The 25,800-nt window shown below is 31.5% G+C and overlaps 3 protein-coding genes and 1 pseudogene across 3 annotated transcripts in view; 1 reads left to right on the top strand and 3 right to left on the bottom strand.

Annotated features, from left to right (window-relative positions):
* The window catches only part of LOC116138611 (alpha-L-arabinofuranosidase 1-like), a 99,340-nt gene that overhangs the window by 13,220 nt on the left and 60,320 nt on the right, over positions 1-25,800 (bottom strand). Inside the window, exon 2 of the mRNA XM_031424320.1 lies at positions 938-1,095. Within this exon, the coding sequence (XP_031280180.1) occupies positions 938-1,093 (156 nt within the window). The 5' untranslated portion in view covers positions 1,094-1,095. The remainder of the gene's footprint in view (positions 1-937; positions 1,096-25,800) is intronic.
* On the bottom strand, positions 11,022-12,716 carry LOC116138610 (annotated as a pseudogene).
* LOC116138609 (pectinesterase inhibitor-like) lies at positions 14,213-14,761 on the top strand. The gene has a single exon (XM_031424319.1). It carries the CDS (start codon positions 14,213-14,215, stop codon positions 14,759-14,761), a length of 549 nt encoding a protein of 182 aa, XP_031280179.1.
* LOC116138608 (stress-response A/B barrel domain-containing protein HS1-like) lies at positions 15,477-16,268 on the bottom strand. Its single transcript, XM_031424317.1, has 2 exons — positions 16,106-16,268; positions 15,477-15,667 (listed from the first exon to the last, which is right to left on the bottom strand). The coding sequence occupies exons 1-2, from the start codon at positions 16,242-16,244 to the stop codon at positions 15,477-15,479; spliced, it is 330 nt and encodes a 109-aa protein (XP_031280177.1). The 5' UTR covers positions 16,245-16,268.

Genomic DNA, 25,800 nt, shown 5'->3' with positions numbered 1-25,800 from the left:
TATTATAAATTAAAATTTAGATAAGTCAAAATCTTTACTCAATCATTTATTAGTTTAAGTGTAAAGATATCTTTTTTCCTTTGTTTATTTAATCAATTATGACTATAGATTTTCTATGTTAATTAGTAAAAATGAAAAATATTATATTATGAAAAAAATTATAAATTTTTGTCTTTTTAATAAAATATTAACGGAAAATATAACAGAACCTAACGAATGGTGGGAAGTGTAATTTTGAAACTTAAAAGGTGGGAAAGTGTCATTTCACCAAACCTTGGGTGGGAAAATGTCGTTCTCCCTTAAATTTTCTTTATTAATGGGACCTTTGAATAACATCAGTAGAGGATCATATCATAACATCCAGCACTGATAATGATTTTACTTGAAACCCTATACTTATTCATGCAAGCGTGAAGACATTGAGCCTTTGTACAATTCCCGAGAAAAGGTATGTGCCTGTGCTTCATCAAACATTGTCCCTATAAATTACAATTATCATGTCAACTGTAGCTGTAAAATATATAGAGTAATAATACATATTATTGACTTAAAATAACTAATATAGACCTACCATGCTAACATATATATGATTCATTTTATTAAAATCATATTAGCATATAAATGAATCAAATATTAGAGCAATAGTTAAAAGATGAAAAAACATTATATTTAATAAAATATCTATATAATTCATTTCATAAAATCATCTTATCAGTAAATAAATTAAACATTATATGTAAATAATTAAAAATAATGAAAAATACAAAACTTAATTCATAATATTAAGAAGAATACATTACCTGATAACATAATCAACAAGAAGAAGGAAAAAAAGCATTGAAAGTTTGGTGGTCCTCATTGTTTTTTCTTTTAAGTGATTATTTTACTCTCTAAAGTTATAGTCCATAAGCAACAAAGGAAGTTAATATANATAAACTACCTCAAAGAATATTCCAAAGAATGTTTCAGGAATCTGCCTGCCTCCAGAAGCATTAACAACCAATTCTGCTTTCTGATTTCTGTTGGAGACCGAAGCCGCTCCACAGAAGAAAAACAACAAAATAACAGCGCAATACACCTTGTTGGGAGCCATACCTAACAAACCATGCATAGTAAAGGTTACATTTTGTTCACTTAACATGAAAAGGAATACAAAAAACAACATTACCATCTTCTTAGACAAAACAGCTAATTCATAGATCAAGTTAAAACCAAGTCAAATCAGGTAACTTCTCAACATAAACCCATGGAATACCCAAAAGAATGAAAAATAAAAGAAGTTCTGGATGCCACCTCTTCTATATCCCTCTCTTCTCAAGCACTGATTACAAGACTAATTAAAACGATGTATATATAATAAAATACAAATACTTCTGTTTATTGGTATTTGTTAGAAGAGAGAAGGGAAGATGTTAAGGAGAGGGAGATGAGTATTGTTAATGAGGAGAGAAGGAAGAGAAGATGGAGATGAAGTGGAGTAAGACAAAAACACTCTTCACGGGCGTGCTCTGCTCTTGTAAACTTTCTGTTTTCATCCTTAAGAATTAGATATCCAACTACTTACTATTTTGTTTTTTATCATGATATAAAACATGGACTATCTAAAGGTCAGACTCTATAATCATTTTATTTAAGTTAAATTAATAGAATAGTTTGTTTTTTCTTTTACTATTTTTTCCCTTCCTCTCTTCTCTCACTTTCTCTTTCTCTTTCCTTCAACTCCATCAGAAAACGCAGATCCAATACCTACAAAACCAGCAGCACCTAAGCCCACGCCAACACCTACTTGCACAGCCAAGCAAAGATTCTGTCTTTTTTCTTATTATGATCTGATATATTTGGGTAACAGAGAGTTATTAGGGATACTTTCCTAACGTCAACTGCCCACTTTGGTTTTGCAAACTAAAGATTTGATTTGATGGATAATATTTTTATTGATATCGTTTATCGAAACAGCATGATAAATTCCAGTTTTGCAATCATATGTCATCTTATATTAATTTCATTTCTCAATCGGAGACAATTATTTACTTCTATTATCTATTAATGAGAATTTGGAGAAAATTATTTGAAGGCTCCCGCTAGATAATGTCCAAGTCTTTTCCTATAAATACAAATGATATTACAGTGCTTCTATTTTGGATATTTGAAATGCAGATAAAAGTAAATTAAAAGGAAACGAGATAATGAAGTGGGCATTACCAAAGCTGGTGTATTGATTATTATTTCAACATCACTGCAGGAAATAACATATATTGATGAGATGGGTGATGCTTAGGAGTGAACAGTTCTGGGTACCCTGTATTTTTAGAGGAACCAAAATCAGAACCACACAGTATAGGTTCTTAAATTCAAGGAACCGGAACCTAAAATGCAAGTTCTGGTTCCTTTCCCGGGTACCCTGTAAAAAATCAATTACCCCCTATTAATTTAAAAAATGATAAAAATACCTTAAAAGTTTACAAATACACCCCTAACAAATTTTGATTACTCATTCATTTGTATCTAATGTAACTCATAAATCTTCTAATCTCTAGGCAACGGTTGAATTCAATCAATTCACATAAAATTCCTCAATCAAAACCAAAACACAAACAATTATTTATCACAATTCACATCAAATAACTTCACCAAAATCATTCAAACAAACAATAATATAGAAAGTTAGAAACTGTCACCAACTTCTTTGATTCTCCCACTACTAAATACTAATATAGTAAATTTAATGTTATAAATTATTAATGTTTATAATGTAATATAGTAATTAAGTAATTATTTAATTATAATGTAGTGTTATAATTAATTAAGTAATCATACTATAAATTTTTAATATAATGTTATAATTAATTAAATTTCTAATTATTTAATTAAATATTATACTAATGTTTATAATGTAATGTTATAATTAATTAAGTAATCATATTATAAATTTATAATGCAATGTTACAATTAATTAGATTTTTTAACCATTTAATTAAGTAATGTACTAATGACTAATGTAGTAAATTAATAATGTTTATAATGTAATGTTATAAATTTATAATTAATTAAGTAATCATTTAACAGTGTGATATTATACATAATTAAGTGATCATGCTATAATGTAATGTTATAATTAATTAAGTAATTATTTAACAATAATGTAATGTTATATTCAATTAAATTTCTAATCATTTAATGAATTACTAATGTTTAATGTTTATAATATAATGTTATAATTACTTAAGTAATCATTTAATTATGTAATATTATAATTAATTAAATTTCTAATCATTTAATTAAGTATTGTACTAATGTTTATAATAGAATGTTATAACTAATTAAGTAATCATACTATAAATTTATAATGTAATATTATAATTAATTAAAATTCTAATAATTGAATTAAGTATTGTGTAAATTACTAATATTTATAATATAATATTATAATCAATTAAGTAATCATTTAATTATGTAATGTTATGATTAATTATATGATCATACTATAATGTATTGTTATAATGAATTAAGTAATTATATTATAAATCTATAATTTAATATTGTAATTAATTAAATTTCTAATCATTTAATTAATGTACTAATGTTTATAATGGAATGTTATAATTGATTAAGTAATCATACTATAAATCTATAATGTAATTTTATAATTAATTAAATTTTTAATCATTTAATTAAATAATATAATAATGTAGTAAATTGTTAATGTTTATAATGTATTGTTATAAATTTATAACTAATTAAGTAATCATTTAATTATGTAATGCTATAATTAATTAAGTGATCATAATATAACGTAATTGTAATGTAATAATGGTATAATTAATTACATAATAATTTAATTAAGTAATAATTTGTTTATAATATAATGTTAATATGTTATAATTAATTAAATTTCTAATTATTTAATTAAGTATTATGCTAATTTTTATGTAGTAAATTACTAATATTTATAATATAATGTCATAATCAATTAAGTAATCATTTAATTATGTAATATTATAATTAATTATGTGATCATATTATAATATAATATTATAATGAATTAAGTAACCATATTATAAATTTATAATTTAATATTGTAATTAATTAAATGTCTAATCATTTAATTAATAAACTAATGTTTATAATGGAATGTTATAATTGATTAATTAATCATACTATAAATCTATAATATAATGTTATAATTAATTAAATTTTTAATCTTTTAAATAAGTAATGTAATAATGTAGTAAATTGCTAATGTTTATAATGTAATGTTATAAATTTATAACTAATTAAGTCATCATTTAATTATATAATGTTATAATTAATTAAGTAATCATAATATAATATAATGTAATAATGTTATAATTTAATTAAATAATTATTTAATTATAATGTAATGCTTAATTAATTAAATTTCTAATCATTTAATTAAGTAATCATTTGTTTATAATGTAATGTTATAATTAATGTTTATAATATAATGTCATAGTCAATTAAATAATCATCTAATTATGTAATATTATAATTAATTATGTAATCATATTATAATTAATTAAGTTATTATACTATAAATCTTTAACATAATATTATAATTAATTTGTCTATAATAGAATGTTATAATTAATTAAATAATCATTTAATTATAATGTAATGTTACAATTCGTTAAGTAATTGTACTATAAATTTATAATGTAATATTATAATTAATTAAATTTATAGTCATTTAATTAAGTATTGTGCTAATATTTATGTAGTAAATTAGTAATTACTAATGTTTATAATATAATGTCATAATCAATAATTCGTTAAGTAATTATACTATAAATTTATAATGTAATGTTATAATTAATTAAATTTACAGTCATTTAATTAAGTATTGTGTTAATGTTTATGTAGTAAATTAGTAATTACTAATATTTATAATATAATGTCATAATCAATTAAGTAATCATTTAATTATATAATATTATAATTAATTATGTAATCATACTATAACGTAATGTTATAGTGAATTAAGTAGTTATACTATAAATCTTTAATATAATATTATAATTAATTAAATTTTTAATCATTTAATTAAGTATTGTACTAATGTTTATAATGAAATGTTATAATTGATTAAGTAATCATACTATAAATCTATAATGTAATGTTATAATTAATTAAATTTTTAATTATTTAATTAAGTAATATACCAAATGTTATAAGTCAATTAATTAAAGAGTAATCAATTAATGTAATGCTATAATTAAATATACTATAAATCAATTAAGTAATTATTTAACTATAATATAATGTTATAATTGATTAAGTATAATATTTAATTAGTTATTAAATTTATTAATATTTATCAATTTATCATATATAATTAATTAATTACTAATTTACTATAAATGTACATAGAACTTGATAATTGAAGTAAATAACTAAATATATTATTATTCAATCAAATATACTATTTTATTCAAAAATAATTCTTTTAATAACATTAAAACACTTTTAATTGGATCCTAATTTCAATTATACACTTAATTAATTAAAACTTTAATATTAATATATTATAATATATTAAAATTTTTAATATGGTGTAGTTTATATGGAATAAGTATAATTGTATACTTATTTAATTAAGTTATTCTAAAAATTTAACTTTTTTCTATTTTAACATTTTTTATATGTAAAATAATGAAACCCCTCATTATTCACAAATATTTCATTGCAGCCCAAGTTCCAAAACAGGTTCCAAAAATCTGTTCCAAATAGGTTCTAAATCGGGTACCCGCTACAGGTTCCAAACCGGGTAACTGTTCCAAGTTCTTTTTCCATGTTCCAGTTTCGGTTTCCAGTTTTGATTTCTCCACATATAAGAACCAGAATCAGAACCGCACAATGTCAATTCCAATAAAATGGAAGTGGAACCTACCTACACAGTGCTGGTTCCAGGTAGGTTCCGGTTCCGGTTCTTCCCGCAGGTTCCGGTTCTACCCGCAACCCGTGCTCACCCCTAGTGATGCTAATGCACATGGAAATTTGTCTGAACATTTATTTCCTTAAAAAAAAAAAAAAATTATATTGCAATTAAAAATATACATAACTTTCAATCAAGAGTTGAGATTCAAGAAGTTGTACTAAAAAACTACTCACCAGCATTTAAAACAAATCTTCCATACATTTAGTTTATATTATTATACACTGTTCTTTTTTTTTTTTTTTTTTTTTTTTTTTATAATATCATTAAACCCACTTACGTATTTTGTATGTAATTTTTTCTATTGTAGATTATAGTTAGGTGGTCGTGGAAATTAATTTATAATGAAAGGAACTCACCAAAAGAATGGGTATAATAATAATTTATATATTTGGTTAATTTGTTATTATTTCATCATGATACAATACTAACCTTATTTGTTGCTTTATTTAATTTACAAATACTTGTAAATACAAGCTTTTTATTAATGTTAAAAAAAGGGGACATGAGAGACAAATATATAAGTTAAATTTTGGGACAACGACATTCTCACCCAACATTTGGCAAAACGACACTTTCCCACCCGTCAAGTTTCAAAATGACACTTTCCCACCCTTCGTCAGGTTTCGTTAGTGTTTTTTGTTAATATTTGACTGAAAATATGAAAACACCCTTAAATTGTTTATTTCGTAATTAGTTTATTATAAATAAAAATTTAGATAAGTCAAAATCTTTACTCGATCATTTATTAGTTTAAGTGTAAATATATCTTTTTTCCTTTGTTTATTTAATTAAATAGAATATTGTTTTTCTATGTTAATTAGTAAAAATAAAAAATATTATATTATGAGAAACATTATAAATTTAGTAAATTATTGAATAATATTGATGACATAAATAAATAAATATTGCGGCAATTTAACTTTAAACAATTCTATAGCATTAGGGATTAAATATATATATATATATATATTTTGGATTTTTAATATTTAACTTTTTGGCTGATTAAAAAATTATAAAATCAAATATTTAAGGATATTTTTATCTTTTTAATAAAATATTAACAGAAAATATAACAGAACCTAACGAATGGTGGGAAGTGTAATTTTGAAATTTGAAAGGTGGGAAAGTGTTGTTTCAGCGAACCTTGGGTGGGAAAATGTCATTCTCCCTTAAATTTTCTTTGTTAATGGGACCTTTGAATAACATCAGTAGAGGATCGTATCATAACATCCAGCATTGATAATGATTTTAGGTGAAACCTTATACTTATTCATGCAAGCATTAAGACATTGAGCCTTTGTACAATTCCCGAGAAAAGGTATGTGCCTGTGCTTCATCAAACATTGTCCCTATAAATTACAATTATCAAGTCAACTATAGCTGTAAAATATATAGAGTAATAATACATATTATTAACTTAAAATAACTAATATAGACCTACCATGCTAACATATATATGATTAATTTTATTAAAATCACATCAGCATATAAATGAATCAAACATTAGAGCAATAGTTAAAAGACGAAAAAACATTATATTTAATAAAGTATCTATATAATTCATGTTATAAAATCATCTTATCAGTAAATCAATTAAACATTATATGTAAATAATGAAAAATAATGAAAAATACAAAACTTGATTCATAATATTAAGAAGAATACATTACCTGATAACACAATCAACAAGAAGAAGGAAAAAAAGCATTGAAAGTTTGGTGGTCCTCATTGTTTTTTCTTTTAAGTGATTATTTTACTCTCTAAAGTTATAGTCCATAAGCAACAAAGGAAGTTAATATATATAGTAACATTTACTGGAAACTTCAGTTTCATTATCATTTTACTCCATTCAACAATTAATTAAAATGTTAACATTAAAAATGTGAATCACATTAATATTATAATAAAATGGTAAATTAATTTAATGTACCCAAGGGGTATTAATTGTTCTAATAGCATCAAATTTAAGTGTCACAATAAAATCATGCATGTGAATGTATTAAGTAGCGGATCCAGAAATTTCTTTTAGGGTGGGCCAAAATAAAAATTTATTATACATTACTATTTTTGTCTATTAATATTTTTGTTAGGGTGGGCCAAAATATATAAATTTACATATTAATATTAAAAAAAAAAAATTTTGAGGGTGGGCTAAAGTGGCTGGATCCGCCACTGAATGTACATATATGGTAACAATATCAGATTTATATTACCTAAACGAGAATGAGATTGCGTTAGATGTATACATTCTTGCTTTAATTGTTTCTAAGTTGATCAAAAGCTATTATATTATAATATTTTATACAAATAGTATTTAATGATTAAGGGTAAAATTGAGTTAGGGGTTTAAATTTTTTTTTCTTTCTATCAATTTCAAGCTGAAAATAATTTACAACCATTCCATGGCCTCTATGCAAATCTCTGCGAGCTTTGCTAATGTTTTTGGTTTCGTTGTATTGAAAAATATGACTATAGAAGTTTGATATCTCCAATGGCAATGATATATGATTATTATGTGCAGATAAGAAACTAATTTAATAAACAGTAAATAAAATTACGAAGAAGGGACTCAATATCTTTTGATGCTTTTGTTATTATTTATGTGAAAAGAGTCAGACATGAAGCCTTCATCAGTAGGGTTGGTCTTTACTCTTTACGTCAATTTTCTCTTAAGAATGTCTATTCAAATATCTGATTCTTGTATGAATCCATAAGGGGTTATGGATTATTGCATATCTCCAGGGTTTAGTTAATTTTCTATAAAACCATCTAAGCTGTACTATATATAAAATTATCAAAAAAAAAAAAAAAAAAAAAAAAAAAAAAAAAGTAGTGAAATAACCATGTGTATAACAATTTGTACTATATATAAAATTAGAGTAAATGACATATTCTCACCCGAGGTTTGGCAAAATCCTAAGTTGGTACCCCTAGTTGCATTTATTTCAGATTCCCACCCTTAAAGTGATGGAAAAGTGTGTGATGTAATGGTGAAGGGGTGAATTGGTCTTGCAGGAGGTGACACACGTTAGTAGATTGCCACCTCTAATAATGCTTTGGTGCACGTTAGCAGACATCGCCGTCGGTGTTTTTTGCGCTTTTTCGATGATTTTTTCACCCAAAATCACCCTTGTCACCACCATTCGAACCTCATCCTCCCCTCAACAAAACCTTACCCTTCACAAACCCTCACCACTCTCCGATCATCAGCCACGATAGTCCTAACATGAGACTATTTTTTGTCGGTTTTTAGCCGCTTTGAGTAGCAACAACCCCCACCATCACTACCATTTAACTCCTCGAATCCCCCTACAAAACCCCTAACCTTCCAAATCACTATAGCTCACTGTTTGTCATCCACCACTTCACCAAATACGTGACAAACACGAACCTTTTGGCCAAAGAACGACAATTAAATGGTTGGTGGGGACTAGAGGTGGCGGTGGGCCATGTCATGCCATGCCTAAAAATTCAAGGCCCTTTGTGCCGTGGGCTATGCTGTGCCAAGGCCCACAAAAATTTGTGCCCTAGCTCACAAAAATTTGTGCCCTATCGTGCCGTGTTGCCCACCAAATTTGAAGGTGTATGACACGGCGCGATATATAGTGAGTTGTGCCTTGGGCCAGCCCACGTGCTTTGTAAAAATATTTAATTTTAATATTTATAAATTATGGTAATTTTGATTAATTATTAATAATTATTATAAAAATATTTTATATTTTATATTTAGTGACATTTTGTATTTATATTAATTAAAAAAATGTACAATCACTATGAAATATAATAAAATAATGAGACATTGAAATATTAATTGAATTCCAACACTTTGTATTACTTATAAGTTATAATTATAAATTACAAATACAAACATAGAAATTAGGATTAAGAATTATTATACATCTTCATTTTCATTAATTTCTAAATTCTTAAAATCTTCAAATATATCTTCAACAACACATTTTTTAATTTTTTTCGTGTTGTACCGTGCCAGCTCACGTGCCTTTTTTAAGGCCCACAACACGACTCACATATTTTTCATGTCGTGAGCCGTGCTTTTTTATCGTGCCATGCCTTGTTGTGCCATGCTTTTTTCGTGTCGTGCTGTGGGCCGGCATGACCCACCGCTGACTCTCGTGGGGACATAGGGGTTTTGTGCAGTTGGAGACATTGATTGCAGTGGTGGTGTCCAATTGGATTTTTACCATCGGAATCGACCGAAATCCAGCGAAGAATAAGGAAACCCTGAACCTAATGACATCTGCAAGCAGAGGGGCCAATGTGTTGAGAATCAAAGGGGTTTTGGATGGTAGACTATGGGGAAGGTGATGGAGGTGACCAAGGGGTTCAACGCCATTGGATAGAGTCCAATCGGGCAAAAATCGAGAAGGTTTATAGTCACCAAGGGTGTTATTGAAGTAATTTGAAAATAAAATGATAAATTAGTAATTGTACTAATTTAGGGGTTAAAACATAATTTATTAATTTATTTGTTAAGGGCATTATTGTGATTGTATCCTCTGTAACCTAAAAATTGCTAATAGTATTACTTTAAGGGTAAAAATCTGAAATAAATATAACCAAGAGATACCAACTTAGCATTTCGCCAAACCTCAAATGGGAATATGTCGTTTACTCTTTTATATAATATACGAGGCAAGAGCATATTGCATGGACTTTAACTACCTTTTAAACTGACAAATTAAAATTAAATAGGATCAAATTCTAAACTAAACTGATTAGAGAGATTCTGAGAACTGAGAAGAGAACATGGAGAATAAGATGAAAGATGTTCCTTTGCACACGATATGACACCACACAAAGCAAGTTTTATTTTTATGTGGGTGGATCGGGATGGGCCGCTTTGCCAGTTATTATCCTGCAAAATATAATTCACTTGATACACTTGTTATTCATTGTTAAATAGATCATTAAAATTTTATTATTTGAATTATTAAACCACTCGAAACTTGCAATTATTTTCGCTCTATAGCATTCATTTTACCCTTAAATTTACACCTCCATTCACTTTTCATCTTCTCTCCACCCATTCTCATTACCAATGGCTTCATCCCAAATTCTCAACAACTGTTATAAAATCAGCGAAAACTATTCCCTCCACCACCACCACCATGACGGCCGCCCCCACCACCGAACATAAACCTGCGAATAGAAGCATTTTCCACTGTAGCCCCTCTTATTCTAACCATTACCATAATCTTTTTTATTTGTGAAGGTGGTAAAAACTCATACGGTGATTTTGAAGGTGGTGCTCTTGGTGATGATGATAAGGAGGAGGAGGATTATACTCCACTCCGTTGATGCAATCTGAAGTTTTTGCTATCTCATGAGGCCATACTCTAGACGGGTTTCTTGTTAGCTCCAGCAAAGAATCCTTCACATGATCAGCTCGAACCATCTCGCTACTTTTTTTCTGCCACCAAGAAGTTCATAATAATTGGAACAACTAATATTAAGAGAGTAGTTTAGTTTTGGTATCTAAAATGTGTTCATAATTTTACCTTTACTTTGAACACATTAGAACCAAGTCCCCTAAAATGGGTTATATTTGCATTTGTCACCTACAGAACCAATGAATTCAAAGCTTCCATCAATTTTACAAATCCATCAGAATTATGTTCGCAAAACACTTTAATAAAGAACTCGTTTCCATCTAATGGAGCCACTTCAACTTGCACCTTCAACTGTACAATAAATTTGACATATTGAAATTCTAATTACAGAGAGGAAGGAGATATTATGTTGAGATTTTAGAGTACATTGCCTCCATTTGTTGTGTCTTGTCATTAGTGATTTCTAGGTCTTGATTCTGCACTTTAGGAAGAGTACTGCTATTACCTGAAGCAGCTGTTTGACTGAAAATCTATGGCTTCATGATGTTGTGGTTAACATTCATGCTTGCAGTATTGTTCTTGGGAGTCCCTTCATCATCTGAATGCTCCTCTAGTTCATCTTGAAGCTCTTTTATTTCCTTTAGCAACTCCTTTATAAAGTTATTGCGTCACTAAGGATTGAATCTTTATCCATCAGAAAACATCAAACATCCAATCATTCTATAATACTGATACAATTTACTGTTAGAAAATATAATATGAAAGTAAAAAGAAGAATGATTTACTTTTGAAATTTTAGGAACCAAAGCTTGAAGAGCATAAAGCCTATCATTAAGCTTCTTCCTTCTTTTCCTCTCAGCTACAAGGTTTTTAAATTGAGGTCCCTTCCCCGCTTGCCTCTGATACTTGGCATCATCCTCATCATCAATCTGGTCACTGCAATCTGAGATTGAATCTGACCGTCCATTCTAATGCACATTATTAACTGGTGATGAGAAACTAGCATCCATGTTGCGTGTAGTGACCATCCATTGATCTGCTGCATCGCACTGTGATAAAATCAATCACATGTGGATCTTCAAGTACCTGAAATTATCATGCATCAGCGGTAACACATACAACTAACTAGTTGTAAGCAATGTCTAGTTCGGTTTCTCAAACTAATCTTATATGTTAAACAAAAAGAATAAGGAGAGAGGGTAGTGTATACTTCTTTATTTGCTAAGTGCCAATAGCTCAATTAGTCCTCCCACCACTGGTATGAAGACCTTAGTCCAGACTGTTTCCTGAAAATTATCGAAAGAAAAGTGACGTTAGATCAATTTTTAAAGCGGAGAAATGTGCAACGGATGCACATCCATTCTGCGTTATGTCAATGGATATGAATGTTCTTAGTAGGGTACCTTCATAACATCTGCATCTGAGCTATTAGAGAACTTTATCTAGCTTGGATGGTTTGAAATCCAGGTTTGTGAATGATTAATCCTGAATAATTATGAAATAAGGTAATTAGTTATATAATTGAAATATTTATATATAAGTAATTAAAAAGAGTTACGCATATGAATGAATATATATATAAATATTTACCCCAAGTCTAGGGGAATAGAAGAAGGAAGTTGAGAAAGAAGTTCACAAGATTTAGTTCTTGGATGTTGAATTATAACATCCTTACAAGGAAGAATTGAAGAAACTGGAAAATGAAGCTGTGGCCATTAATATTGTTCATCTCAATTCCAGCACAACAGCAATCCATCCACTCAATAAATCTAAGTCAAAAGAGATTCATATTAATAATGTGATGCATAAACATAGATCATAAAAAAGAAAAGAAAAGAATCTAATTAACAGACCTTTAATCATCGCTGAGTTTCGAAAGAACACAGTAATCCTATCATTCAAATCCTATAGATTGCCTCAGTAGCTCCACTAAATTTTAGATAACTCTCATGTTACCAATTAAGTGAATGGAAACATTAAATTATGTTTATGTATAAATAAATATAAATGAAGATGTAGGTAACGTTGAGTGTTTGCATGAGAAAGAAGAGAGAATTTTGTGGTTAGCTTAGTTTGGAGAAAGGGAGAATTTTATATAATATATGAGGTAGGAGCATATTGCATGACCAAACTAACTTTTAAAGTTATAAATGCATCATCAAATGTAGTAGTATTAATACATAATTAAGGTGATGATGTGTTAAATAATATATCTTATGTAAATAAAGTGATGACTAGTGTTTTAAAATTTGACACGGTTCAACCGGGACTTGGGGCCTTCACCGGGCCGGATTACCAATTTTATTACTCATGGCAAACCTTAAAAATTAGGACAACGATTGACAAACAATTGGTGGCTAATACGTTAGGGGTTTTGAAGAAGAAATGCCTCGGGCCAAGTTTTAAAACCTAGGTGATGACATATTAGATGATATGACTATGCCACGTATGGCGACAATAGGAACGTGAAATTTGAGATTATCTTGACATAAATAGCATTAGTCTATATTTATATTCGGTTCATAATAGATGATTAATTGTTGAAACTAAGATGATTCTGTGCATATTTTGGTTTAGATGTTACCATGAATAGCAATGATTTAAAGTTAAATATGAGGCAGTTTCGTAACTTTCGCTTGATTGTTTAGATGTTACCATGAATAGCAATGATTCTATGCATATTTTGGTTTAGATGTTACCAAGCATTAATGCTCCTGTACTAAAAATAGAAATACTATTAAATGCATAATAGTATTTCTATAATCTAAAGACATAAACGCAAATCTGTCATATATATATAGGTGCGTTTCCCTTACAAAGAAGACTCCCTTTTGATCCATTACATAAAGGTCTCCCTGTAGCCATAATTCTCCAAACACTTTTAAGAAGAAACAAAAAGCACAAAATGGCTTCTTTCAAAGGCTACTTCTTTCAGGCTTCAATTCTACTGGGGATGATGCTATTCGTTGCACCTTCATTAGCAAGGGTAAATGTGAAGGTGACAAAGGGTGTTGTTAATGATATTTGTTCCAAGACACAGAATCCTTCTTTTTGCTTGGGGGTTCTTAATCAAATTCCTGGAGCAAGTACTGCAGATCTTCCAGGTCTAGCCAAAATCACTATTGACTTGGCAAGTTCTAATGCTACAAAAACCCTTCAACTAATCAAATCATTAGTCCCAAAAGCAACTAATGGTAAACTTAAGGAGAGATACGGAACTTGCTCTGAGCATTATGATAATGCCATTGGTGACCTTAATGATGCTCAACAATACTTGAAAACTGGTGATCCAATGGGCGCCAATTTATCAGCTTCAGCTTCCATGGATGAAGCCGGCGATTGTGATGATGAATTAAAAGGGCTTCCGGCGGATCCTTCAGTCCTGAAGGGCAACCAGGACCTAAATAACATTTGTAGTATTATTTTGGTTATTGCTAACCTTATACCCCGTTGAAACATGTTTGTTTCTAACAAATTAGTAACTATGAAATCAAATCATCAATAAATTACTCCAAATGTATTTTGTCTTTCTTAAATCCTTATAAATACATCCCTCATATCCATCTTTGTGACTTTCATATTTTCTTACAGCCTCAGCAAGACACCAATTGCTTGAGTCACAGTGGCAGATGTATCCATCAAGTATGGATTTCAACAAAGATTCTAATATAATAAAGTTTTAAGACCATTTTGCAGTCAATAACTTCAAATATTTTTTTTCTCTACTAACATTATGTGCAGACTCCACCTAGTCATTCACTTAGCAGTAACGATTTTGCACAGTGTGCTCACCAGAATAAGTTAATATCTCAACAACATATTGGATCAGCATCAGCCTTAAATATGAATAACTTTGGAGAGCAAAAGTAGAAGCACGCATATACTGATTGAACACATGGATAATGAGGGGCCCAGATGACCAATATCTTTCATCAACATAGTTCAATTGATAATCTAAAAACATTCCAAAAGCTGAATTGTGGAAAGAAAGAGACAGAATTTGAGAGTATCCATTTATTCTCTTAAATTTAGATTTACAGCACAATGTATTTCACCATCACCGTCATCAGCATTACATTTATATGATTCTCCAATCTTATTCAAGACAATGTACCTAATATCCAGGGATAACAAAAGCAAAAAGTTGATGAATGCATTACCAGCACAATTCATGAACGCAAAGTAGTAGGTTTGTAGTCTATCAATAGAACTTTATCCAAATGGGACAGGAACAAGTTTTCAAATTCAACATGCACAGGATGAGCTATATACTCTGCAACACCCTCTGCGCTCTCAAAGGTAGATTCAAAGATATGAGTGAAACCTTGATGCAGATTCTCAATACTCACAACCCTGCCCCTGTTGCAACACATAACAAAATGGCAAAAGGGTCAAGATTTTTTTAACTCAGGTACCAAAACCACACTAAGTTATTGTTTTAAACATCGCAATTTTCCAGAAATTGTGTAGATCCAGACAAGTATATTATAAGCGTAATTGGTTAAACAACTATAAGGGCAGGCTGGCAGCTATACGATTACTACAATGAGCCACCAGGTCTCAAGATTTGCATCAAAACATGCTTATGAAAAGATTAAGAGACAAATAACAGAAGGTTTGGTAAATTCTTCACAGAATGTAAAGTGCAATGCTTTTAAATCCCAGAAAGAGTATTATAATCTTTCAATAAGGCGCCATTAAAAATACCATAGTAGGATTTTCCAAAACTCATAAACCCCATAACCCATATAAACAATAAGCTAAACAAGATCGTATATTGAGTGTTTATCGTATTAATATTCAAAAGACTTCATGGGTTCGACGAGATTGACGAGATTAGCATAGCCTTTGATGAGCTGATCAATTTCTTCTGATTGTACCTCGTCTTTGAACCTAGCGAGTAACATGTGCTTCACCACTCCTTTAGCCTCTTCCATTTCCTAATCTCTCTGCCGCTCGAAATCTCTACCTTTGTTGCTCCTATACGGTGTTTTCCGCCCAACCCACCCTGAGCATATTTTTATTCATACAGATACAGTTGTATGACTTGTCCTACATCTTGTAATATGAGAAAAGACTAGACGTTTCTAGATAATTTATTTGAACGACTTATGGAACATAGTGCTTAGTGCATTAAAAAGAAATAATTAATTTGTCAAGCATAATGTTAGGTGTAAATGACTTCGTGTTGAAATGGTAGAAGGAAGGATGTTGTCTTTATTTTAACAGATCCCAATAATTTACTGTAGCAAAGCACACGCTAGAACTCTAAAATGCATTGAAGCTTTCTTTGATAGAAAGTGGGCACATTTTAACAAAAAGGGGCTCACATAGGTAGTGTTCAAGCCGATAGTTTGTCTTTTTTTTTGACCAATTCCCAAGTCCAAAATCACTTCCAAAATCATGGTTGGACTCCTTGCAACTTTTACAAAACTTATACCTCTACTTGCAGACCTCACTCATTATTTTCAACCACCTCCAACAGCCATTAACAATATTAGTTTAAAGGTGAGAATTTTGAATAAATACAACTAAATGTATCAACTTAAAATTTCGCCAATCCTCGACTGAGAATATGTTGTTTACTCTATTTTTATATGATCTATATTTTAAGGTCCAAAAATCATTTTGAACCTTTCAAACCCATTAAAAAAAATAGCATATGAATCACAATCCAATAACAAAATAAATATCTGAAATGTCTAATTAAGAACGTGACCATCAGCCACCCTGCTTGGCACCGCGATGCCACCAGAATTCATGGCCAAACAGCCCTACAAACACTCCATATTATCTCGAGGATGAGGTTATATAATTTCCCCGCAAGGGGGGCCTGCTAAGGGCCATAAAAGACTTAGTTCTAAAGAATCACGAATTCCATCACTTTTACACTCTGTTTTGCTACATTTTTTGATTTTGTATTTGACTTAATCGTCCGAGCGGGCAATTGACATTCACATACCTCTCCGCGACAACTTCTGCCTGATCGATTATTTTTTGGCTCAAACAATGATAATTAATTGTTAGAAATATTGGAGCAATTGGTGAGCCCATCATGACCAGCCCAGGCAGCTCAACAAGATGATCAAGTATACTGTCAAAAACTTGTATATCACATTCGAAGCCATGAATTAGCAAGATAGATTTAATATTTTAGCTCATTAAATTAATTCTATTTGACTATAACCTCAGATTAAAATCAGTAATCCAAATGAAACCAGTAAATACTAAATTTACTAAAATGAAGAATAGTGAAAAAAAATAAAAAAATAAAAACTTTTTTCTCTTACTGAGGTTGTGATTGCAGGAGTTTTGTCACTGCTTCTTGCACAATTAATTCCTGTGTTCAGAATTTTTCGTTATATCTGAAGTATTCAGACCCATATTATAATTTGCCTAATATAATCTAAGCATATTGCACACTCGTAATCTCAACAAACTGTTTGAAAGAAGAAAGTGAGAAAATTGAGTTTAATTAGTTATAGTCCTTATGTAAAAGAACTTTATATTTAACAAATTATGGTTCGCTTTATAAATTACAAATTTTATGTTATAAGTCCACTGCTGTAAAAAGTTTTTGGACAGCTGAACTTTGAAAAATAAAACATCTTAATATTTTTTTATTTGAAGGTAAGGTAATTGGCCACGCCTTGGTACAACTTGAACTAAAAACCGGGATAGGGATACTTTCAAGTTTCAACCATATGCCCCTCTATCCATTTGGCCACAAGTTGGTGGTTAAACATTGTAATATTTGATTTGCATGTAGCCAAAAAAAAAAAAAAAAAAAAACATATAAATAATTAATTAAAATATCATAAGATATTGACAACTTTCTTAATTAATTACATTCCTTATAAGTTTCCCAAAGGAAATTTGGCTTGAAATAATTATAGTTTTGCGATATTGAAATGTTATTTGGAAAAGTGAATATTTTTTGTCTATTTTTGCAGGACTTTTTTTATTTGATTATCAATATCTTCCTTCCCAAGATAATAATTCATTTCCTATTTGACGTTTATACTAAGATATTTTTTTGCCATGTATTTGGCATTACCTTTTATGGCATCAAAACCTTTATATAATATAATAAAACACGAGGATGGTGGTCCAATTATACAAAGGAATGTGGATAATAATATTGTATATGATATCTCTACTTAGTCAATATCAAAAGATTCTTATAGCTTTTCTCCTTTTAATTATTCCTTTGAGTTTCGGATCCAAATATGTATCTTTGCTTTCTCTTTAGCCTTCACAACAGATTGTAAACTACAGCAAGCTTCAGCTCAAGCAGCTAAAGTATTCAGTTCTTGAATATCGGTGCTTTCTGCATATCTCTCAACAAACTGCCAGTGGATCAAAATCAGTTGAACAAATTGACAAGTTGCAGTTGATATTGTTGTGCAAGTTGGCAAGGCTGTTACTCTTCTGTTATGCAAGTTGCATGGGTTGTTATTCTTTAGTTATGCAAGTTGACAAGTGGCCATGCAACTTGCATCAACGTAAACAATCCAATGGTTAGAGTAAACCTGTGTAACATAGAATGTGCGGTTGGGATTCCAGAGAAATGAGGCAACACGTGACCTGCTTTCGTTATAAATTGTGAATGTAAAAGACAGATTGTATTTAGAAAAAATGAGAAGGAAATAAGTGCTTCAGTACTGACTCTTTACTTTCTGTTTTAGAATCTTCATATTTTTCTTTATTGTTAGTGTGTTTTTTAATGGTATCAGAGCCTTAATTGACAAACGTCAATGGCTGATCCTAAGTCCTCTACATCAACTTACATCAACACTGATGGAAAGATCTCAAGTTCGGTATCATCTTTTCCTCTGGAAAATACTCTACCAAACATCACCGTGAAACTAGGAGAGAAGAACTATGCCCACTGGAAGTCACAAGTACTCGCTGCATTGAAAGCCTACGAACTGGAAGGTTTTGTTGTAGGTGATAAATTTTGTCTTTCACCTTACTTAATCTCTCAAAATGATAACTCTGGAAAAGCTGTTAACATAGAGTACACCATCTAGAAAAATTTAGATCAATTTCTGTTTGGCTGGTTGATATCTTCCATTTCTAAAACAATGTTTAGGTATTAGCAAATTGTGAAACAAGTTTTGATGTTTGGAAAACTTTAGAAATGCATTTTCTTACTGATTCGAAAGCTAGAATACTGCATCTGCGAAATCTTCTACAAACAACTAGAAAAGAAAATTTGAGCATCAATGACTATGTACTGAAAATGAAAGAAGTTGCTGGATCTTTAACTGCCAGTGGAGTAGTTGTTAACGATGAAGAGTTGCTTATGTACATTCTTGACGGCCTGGGAACCGAGTATGATGTAGTTGTAGCGAATTTAACCTCATGAAGTGGAGATGTTTCTCTTTAAGAAGCGTAGTTCCTATTACACAAGCATGAGGTGAGGTTGGAGAAACAACACTCAGCGTATATAGGATTTCATGAAGCAGCAGTCTTTCTTGCAAATAAACAGACTATGAACTCTCAGCCACATCAACGGAACTCAAATGTAATAGCTCATCAACCAAACCAACCTGTGTATGAACAATCTCAAGGATAGATAGAATCACAGAATGTCTATTGAAGTGGTCGAGACATGCATCAAACTATTAGAAGCTTTGGAAGAGGCCGTGGCAGAGGTAGAATTTTTTATAAACCAAGAATGATATGTCAACTATGTGGGAAAACTGGACACATGGCACTCCAATACTATCACAGATTTGATACAAATTTTCATGGTACTCAGAATCATAGGTATTAATCTGCACCAATTTTTTCTCCTACACAAGCTTACTTTGCTAACACATGCTCTGCACCTTACTATACGAACCAATCTTCCTTGGTTCCCATGGACACTATAAGTAATCAGTCTCCAGCACTGAAGTATTAGCCAAATGCCTTCACCTCTCAACAGTAGCAACCTTCAGGTTCAGCCACACGTGGTATTGAAATAGTTTTTGATAACCATCAGAATGGAAATTTTTCACAAATGGCTACTTCTTTTACAGTCATGGATCCGAATTGGTTCGTTGACTCAGGAGCAACTCACCATATCACTCATGACTTGCAGAATCTATCTCTCAAAAGTCAGTATAATGGTCCTGAAACTTTACAAGTTGGAAATGGACAAAACCTTGAAATCTCACACACAGGTATGACCACTCTTCCCTCAAATTATCTGAACAAATCCATTTACCTTCGGAATATACTCTGTGTACCTCATGTAACAAAAAATTTACTCAGTATCTGACAGGCTATTCGCAAGTGTACGAAATCGTGCAAGTAGTAAAACTTGAGTAAATGAGTGTCAAATCCCAAGGGAACTACCTACCAAGTACCAAACTATTATATTCTATTGCTATATGATTAAATTGAAGTTTAAGAATGAATTTAATGAAAAAGTAAATAAACTAACAACTAAAAATTAAGTACTGAATAAAAGTAGAACTTGTAAACACTTTGAAGTAAAAATCAATATGACTAAACCTAGGGCATAGATTTCGCACCAATTTAATCCTATGTATTGATATTTGTTGTTAACCTAATTAAGCCTATTCTAAAAGCCAAATCCCCTAATATTCCACCAACTCTCTCTCGAGCAATTAGCAAATTAACCCTTAAGCAACAACCCAAGTTATCTCTAAAATGGATTTAGGAGCTAAGAGATCATTAAGATCTATGGAATTTCCCGGAGCCTCACAGATCGCGGTAACCTATCTCTAGCGTTCGCTCAATCTATGGTTTTATTACCTTAGACAAATTAGGTTTCATCTCTCGATCTCAACCCAACCCATGATATCATTCAACTCTCGGATCCTTAAGAATTGAAAGCATTACACACAATAATAAAACTTAGAATTAATGCTCAATAAGAATTAACAACAATAAAGTCAACACATATTCATAAATTGGGCTACATCTTTAGCCCTAGAAAGAGAATTAGTTCATAAATACAGTAATGAAAACAACCATTATATTGAATAACATGAGTTCAAGAATGGAAAATAGAAACACTTCTCTAATTTGTGAACGAGAATCGCAAGAATTCCGATCTCCAAAGTAGTGGCCGTCCTTTTTCCTTCTTTAAAATCCCCCTTAAAACTAATTAAAAATCCTTATTTATAGTCTAGGGTTTTCAAGTTACTTAGGAAAAGAATTAAAATCCTTAACCCACTCAAATTCGGATTAGGAGAATGCAATAACCCAAATAGGCCCGAGACCCATCGCTGCGGCGATGAGAAACGATCGCTGCGGCGATCGTTCTTTCTGTCCCCAGAGTCCGTGAACTTCAGAATTTGGTAAAGTCATCAACATGAACTTTGTAGCTCTTTGAATAAGCTTTCCAACGCCACCAGAATCGTCAATTTCCGATTACCACAGCTCAAGTTATGATCAAAACATCGATGCATGCTCATCTTAAAGGATTTCCAGATTTTACGTTGTAGTTTCGACGAGTCACAACTTTCTCGTTTCAACTCTGATTCTTGCATCGTTTGTTCCTACTTGTCACGAATTCCATTGACATCATTCTTTTTCCTTCAAATATCGGTTTGAACCTGAAAATACTCAAAATACACCCGTGATCCCGTAAAACGTATTTATGAAATAATAAATTCAAATTCCAACAATTAAACACCTTTTTCCACAAATAATCCAATTGAATCACCAATAAAATGTATACTTTCAAGCTCTTATCAGTATCTCTAAAATTAAAAAAGACAATAATGTTGTTGTTAAGTTCTCTACTGATGGATGTATTATTAAGGACAAGCTGTCACAGAAAACTCTGCTTCAAGGAGTTCTGAATAAAGGCTTGTACCGGCTTACAATACCAACCGTCGGGAAGACTGAAAATAAAGTAGAAGGTGACTCTCTGCACAGCCTTGTCAAGACACTTCCTTGTCAATCCACTGAAATGATTCCTCAACCGTCTCTGCATGTTACTTCATGTGCTCTAGTCAAGTTTCAATTTGGAAATAACGTCACCAAACTGACAGAAACTGCTCCAGCTAAACTAAGTGACGATACTGTGTTGTTATGGCATAGAAGATTAGGCCACCCTCATGCTTCTATTCTTAAAACCATTGTGAACAATATGAATGTAAAGCATCATGCTGATATAAATAAAATTCACTTTTGTGAAGCTTGTCAGTATGGAAAACTTCATCTCTCAGTCCAGCCTTCAACCTCTTCTAAATCTCTTGAATCCTTCGAGTTGGTGTTTGTAGATGTTTGGGGACCAGCTCCAATTGTTTCAGTTACTGGTTTTAGATACTATCTACTGTATGTGGATGATTATACCAGATACACCTGGATTTATCCTTTAAAAATTAAATCTGAAGTTTGTGCCACTGTCACTCTTTTCATTAAGCTTATGGAACAACAATTTGACAAGAAAGTTAAAGTTTTTCAGTCTGATTGGGGCGGTGAATTCAAACCTCTGGCCACTTATTTTTCTCAACAAGCATTCACTTTCATCATCCATGTCCCCATATTCACCATCAAAATGGCAAAGTTGAACACAAGCATCGCCATGTCACTAAAACTAGACTTACACTTCTAGCTCAAGCCTCCATGCCACTTCGTTACTAGTGGTTTGCTTTTCACACAGCAGTGTATTTAATAAACCGACTACCCTCAGCTACATTGATGCATAGCAATCCTTTCCAAATGCTATTAAAAAAGGCTCATAATTACACAACACTCAAAACCTTTGGATGTCAATGTTTCCCTTTTATCAGGCCTTATCAAAACAAAAGTTTTTTTTTCACTCTGAAGCATGCGTATTGTTGGGATATAGTTCACATCACAAAGGCTACCTATGTTTAAACAAACATGGCAGAGTCTACACTATCCAGAGTGTTAAGCTTAATGAAAGTTGTTTTCCTTTTGCTCAAGGTTTTTTTGATACAAACTCTACTTCTTCTAGAATACCACAGCCCAATTCCACAACCACACAGTCCCATTGGCAACTACCTTTATCACTCTTATCTGCTTCAAAACCTCTTACTGAAAACCACTACCAAAACTCCATTTCTTCCTCACCGTCAGTTCCTCCTTCCTCACATTTTACTCCTATTCATTTGGAGGTTGATCTTCGCCCATAAAACTTTTCACACTCTTTACAAACATCAACGTCTGCATTTGCTACTCCGAAACTACAAAATTTTCATCCCATGATTACAAGAGCAAAGGCTGCTGCTCTGCTTAGTACCACTACAAACACTACTACACCTACAAAACCTTCATTAGTTTCAGCAGTTTTGCAAGATCCACTTTGGCATGCAATTATGATCTCTGAATTTGAAGCATTGCAAAATAACCACACCGGATCCCTTGTGCCTTACTCTCCCAATATGATGTTGGTTAGTAACAAATGGGTATTTCGTACTAAAACCAATGCTGATGGCAGCTTCCAAAGGTATAAGGTTCGCCTTGTTGCAAAGGGTTTTCATCAAACCCTTGGTATAGACTATCTTGAGACCTTCTCTCCTGTTGTAAAAGCCTCCACCATCAAAGTCATTCTCACCTTGGCAGTTCACCATGGCTGGGATGTGCAGCAAGTGGACGTAAATAATGCGTTTTTAAATGGAGACCTCTCTCAATCTGTTTACATGACACAACCAGAAGGCTTTATTGACAAACATCATCATACTCACGTTTGCAAGTTACATAAAGCTCTATATGCATTAAAGCAGGCCCCTCGAGCATGGTTTGATAAATTGAAAGCTGCACTTCAGTCTCACGGCTTCCAAAATTCCACCTCTAATTCCAGTTTATTCTTTTACCATCAAGGAGTTACTAAACTATATTTTTTAGTCTATGTAGATGACATAGTCCTTACCAGAAATGATCCCAAGCTGCTAAATCTAATTGTTCAAGATCTTGACCACACTTTTGGTCTTAAGATACTCGGTAAACTACACTTTTTCCTTAACATTGCGGTTCACCATACCTCTTCTGGTTTGCTCTTAAATCAAATCTCCTATGCGCAAGATCTGCTCGTCAAACATGGAATGCAAAATTGCAATCCTTGCTCCACACCAATGATCCTCGGTTCCAAATTATCCCTTGATGATAGTCCACTATTTGATCAGCCTTCACTTTATCGAAGTCTCATTGGTGCACTCCAATACCTTACTCTCACACGGCCTGACCTGTCGTTTGTAGTTAACAAACTCAACCAATTCTTTAAAGCTCTAATCGTGAATCATTGGCAAGCTTGTAAACATATCCTTCGGTATATTCAAGGGACTCTTCATTATGGTTTAACTTTCACCAAAAGTGACACTTTGCAATTTGAAGGTTACACTGATGCTGACTAGGCAGGAAATATATATGATCGAAATTCTACCACTGGATATTGCATTTTCCTTGGTTCCAATCTGGTTCAGTGGTGCTCCAAAAAATAATCTATTGTCGCCTTGTCTTCCACTGAGGCTGAGTATCGAGCTCTTGCCCAAGCTGCTACTGAAATTGCTTGGCTTCAATACTTGTTTCAAGAACTGTGCATCTCCCTTCCTGGCATCCCTATTCTCTGGTGTGACAACACTAGTGCGGCAGCTCTTGCTTCAAATACTGTTTTCCATACCCGTACTAAACACATTGAAATTGATGTCCATTTCGTTCGTGAGATGGTTTGTTCCAAACGGCTTGTCGTCCAATATGTTGCTATTGCTTTTCAAGTAGCTGACATCCTGACGAAACCCCTCTCTGGTTCTCGTTTCTGCACTTTACGTGATCAACTTCATTTAGCTTCCTATGCTCCCTCTTCCTTGTTCTTGCTTGAGGGACGATCGGGTTTAGGGCAAGCTACAGACTTCAGAGAGAGGGACGATCAGGAACATAACAAATGATTACAGTTTCTTTTACAAATGATTACAAGTTTTTTTTACGAAAATATGCTTGGATGAATGCTTGAACTTCAGCTTGAGGGACGATGTAAACTATAGCAAGCTTCAGCTCAAGTAGCTAAAGTTTTCAGTTCCTGAATATCAACACTTTCTGCATATCTCTCAACAAACTGCCAGTGGATCAAAATCAGTTGAACAAATTGACAAGTTGCAGTTGATATTGTTGTGCAAGTTGGCAAGGCTGTTACTCTTTTGTTATGCAAGTTGCATGAGTTGTTATTCTTTAGTTATGCAAGTTGACAAGTGGCCATGCAACTTGCATCAACGTAAACAATCCAATGGTTAGAGTAAACCTGTGTAACATAGAATGTGCGGCTAGGATTCTAGAGAAATGAGGTAGCACGTGACCTGCTTTCGTTATACATTGTGAATGTAAAAGACAGATTGTATTCAGAAAAAATGAGAAGGAAATAAGTGCTTCAGTACTGACTCTTTACTTTCTGTTTTAGAATCTTCATATTTTTCTTTGTTGTTAGTGTGTTTTTCATAGATGATATATGATTTTCTGAGACCACAATTTTCCCAAGAATTCACTGATAAAAACTAACCACAAATGAAA

This window comes from Pistacia vera, unplaced genomic scaffold, assembly GCF_008641045.1.
Source record: "Pistacia vera cultivar Batoury unplaced genomic scaffold, PisVer_v2 Contig342, whole genome shotgun sequence".
Classification (NCBI taxonomy): Eukaryota; Viridiplantae; Streptophyta; class Magnoliopsida; order Sapindales; family Anacardiaceae; genus Pistacia; species Pistacia vera.
Note: the sequence above shows the minus strand (reverse complement) of the source record. Positions and strands in the feature narration are given on the sequence as shown.

What these genes read in the sequence shown, in the direction of transcription:
- LOC116138608 (XM_031424317.1), bottom strand. Translation starts at nt 16,244, where the DNA reads ATGGAAGAGGCTAAAGGAGTGGTGAAGCACATGTTACTCGCTAGGTTC. An exon ending in ACCCATGAAGTCTTTTGAAT is followed by an intron (nt 15,668 to 16,105) that starts ATTAATACGATA and finishes TGTGTTGCAACA; the next exon opens with GGGGCAGGGTTGTGAGTATT.
- LOC116138609 (XM_031424319.1), top strand. Translation starts at nt 14,213, where the DNA reads ATGGCTTCTTTCAAAGGCTACTTCTTTCAGGCTTCAATTCTACTGGGG.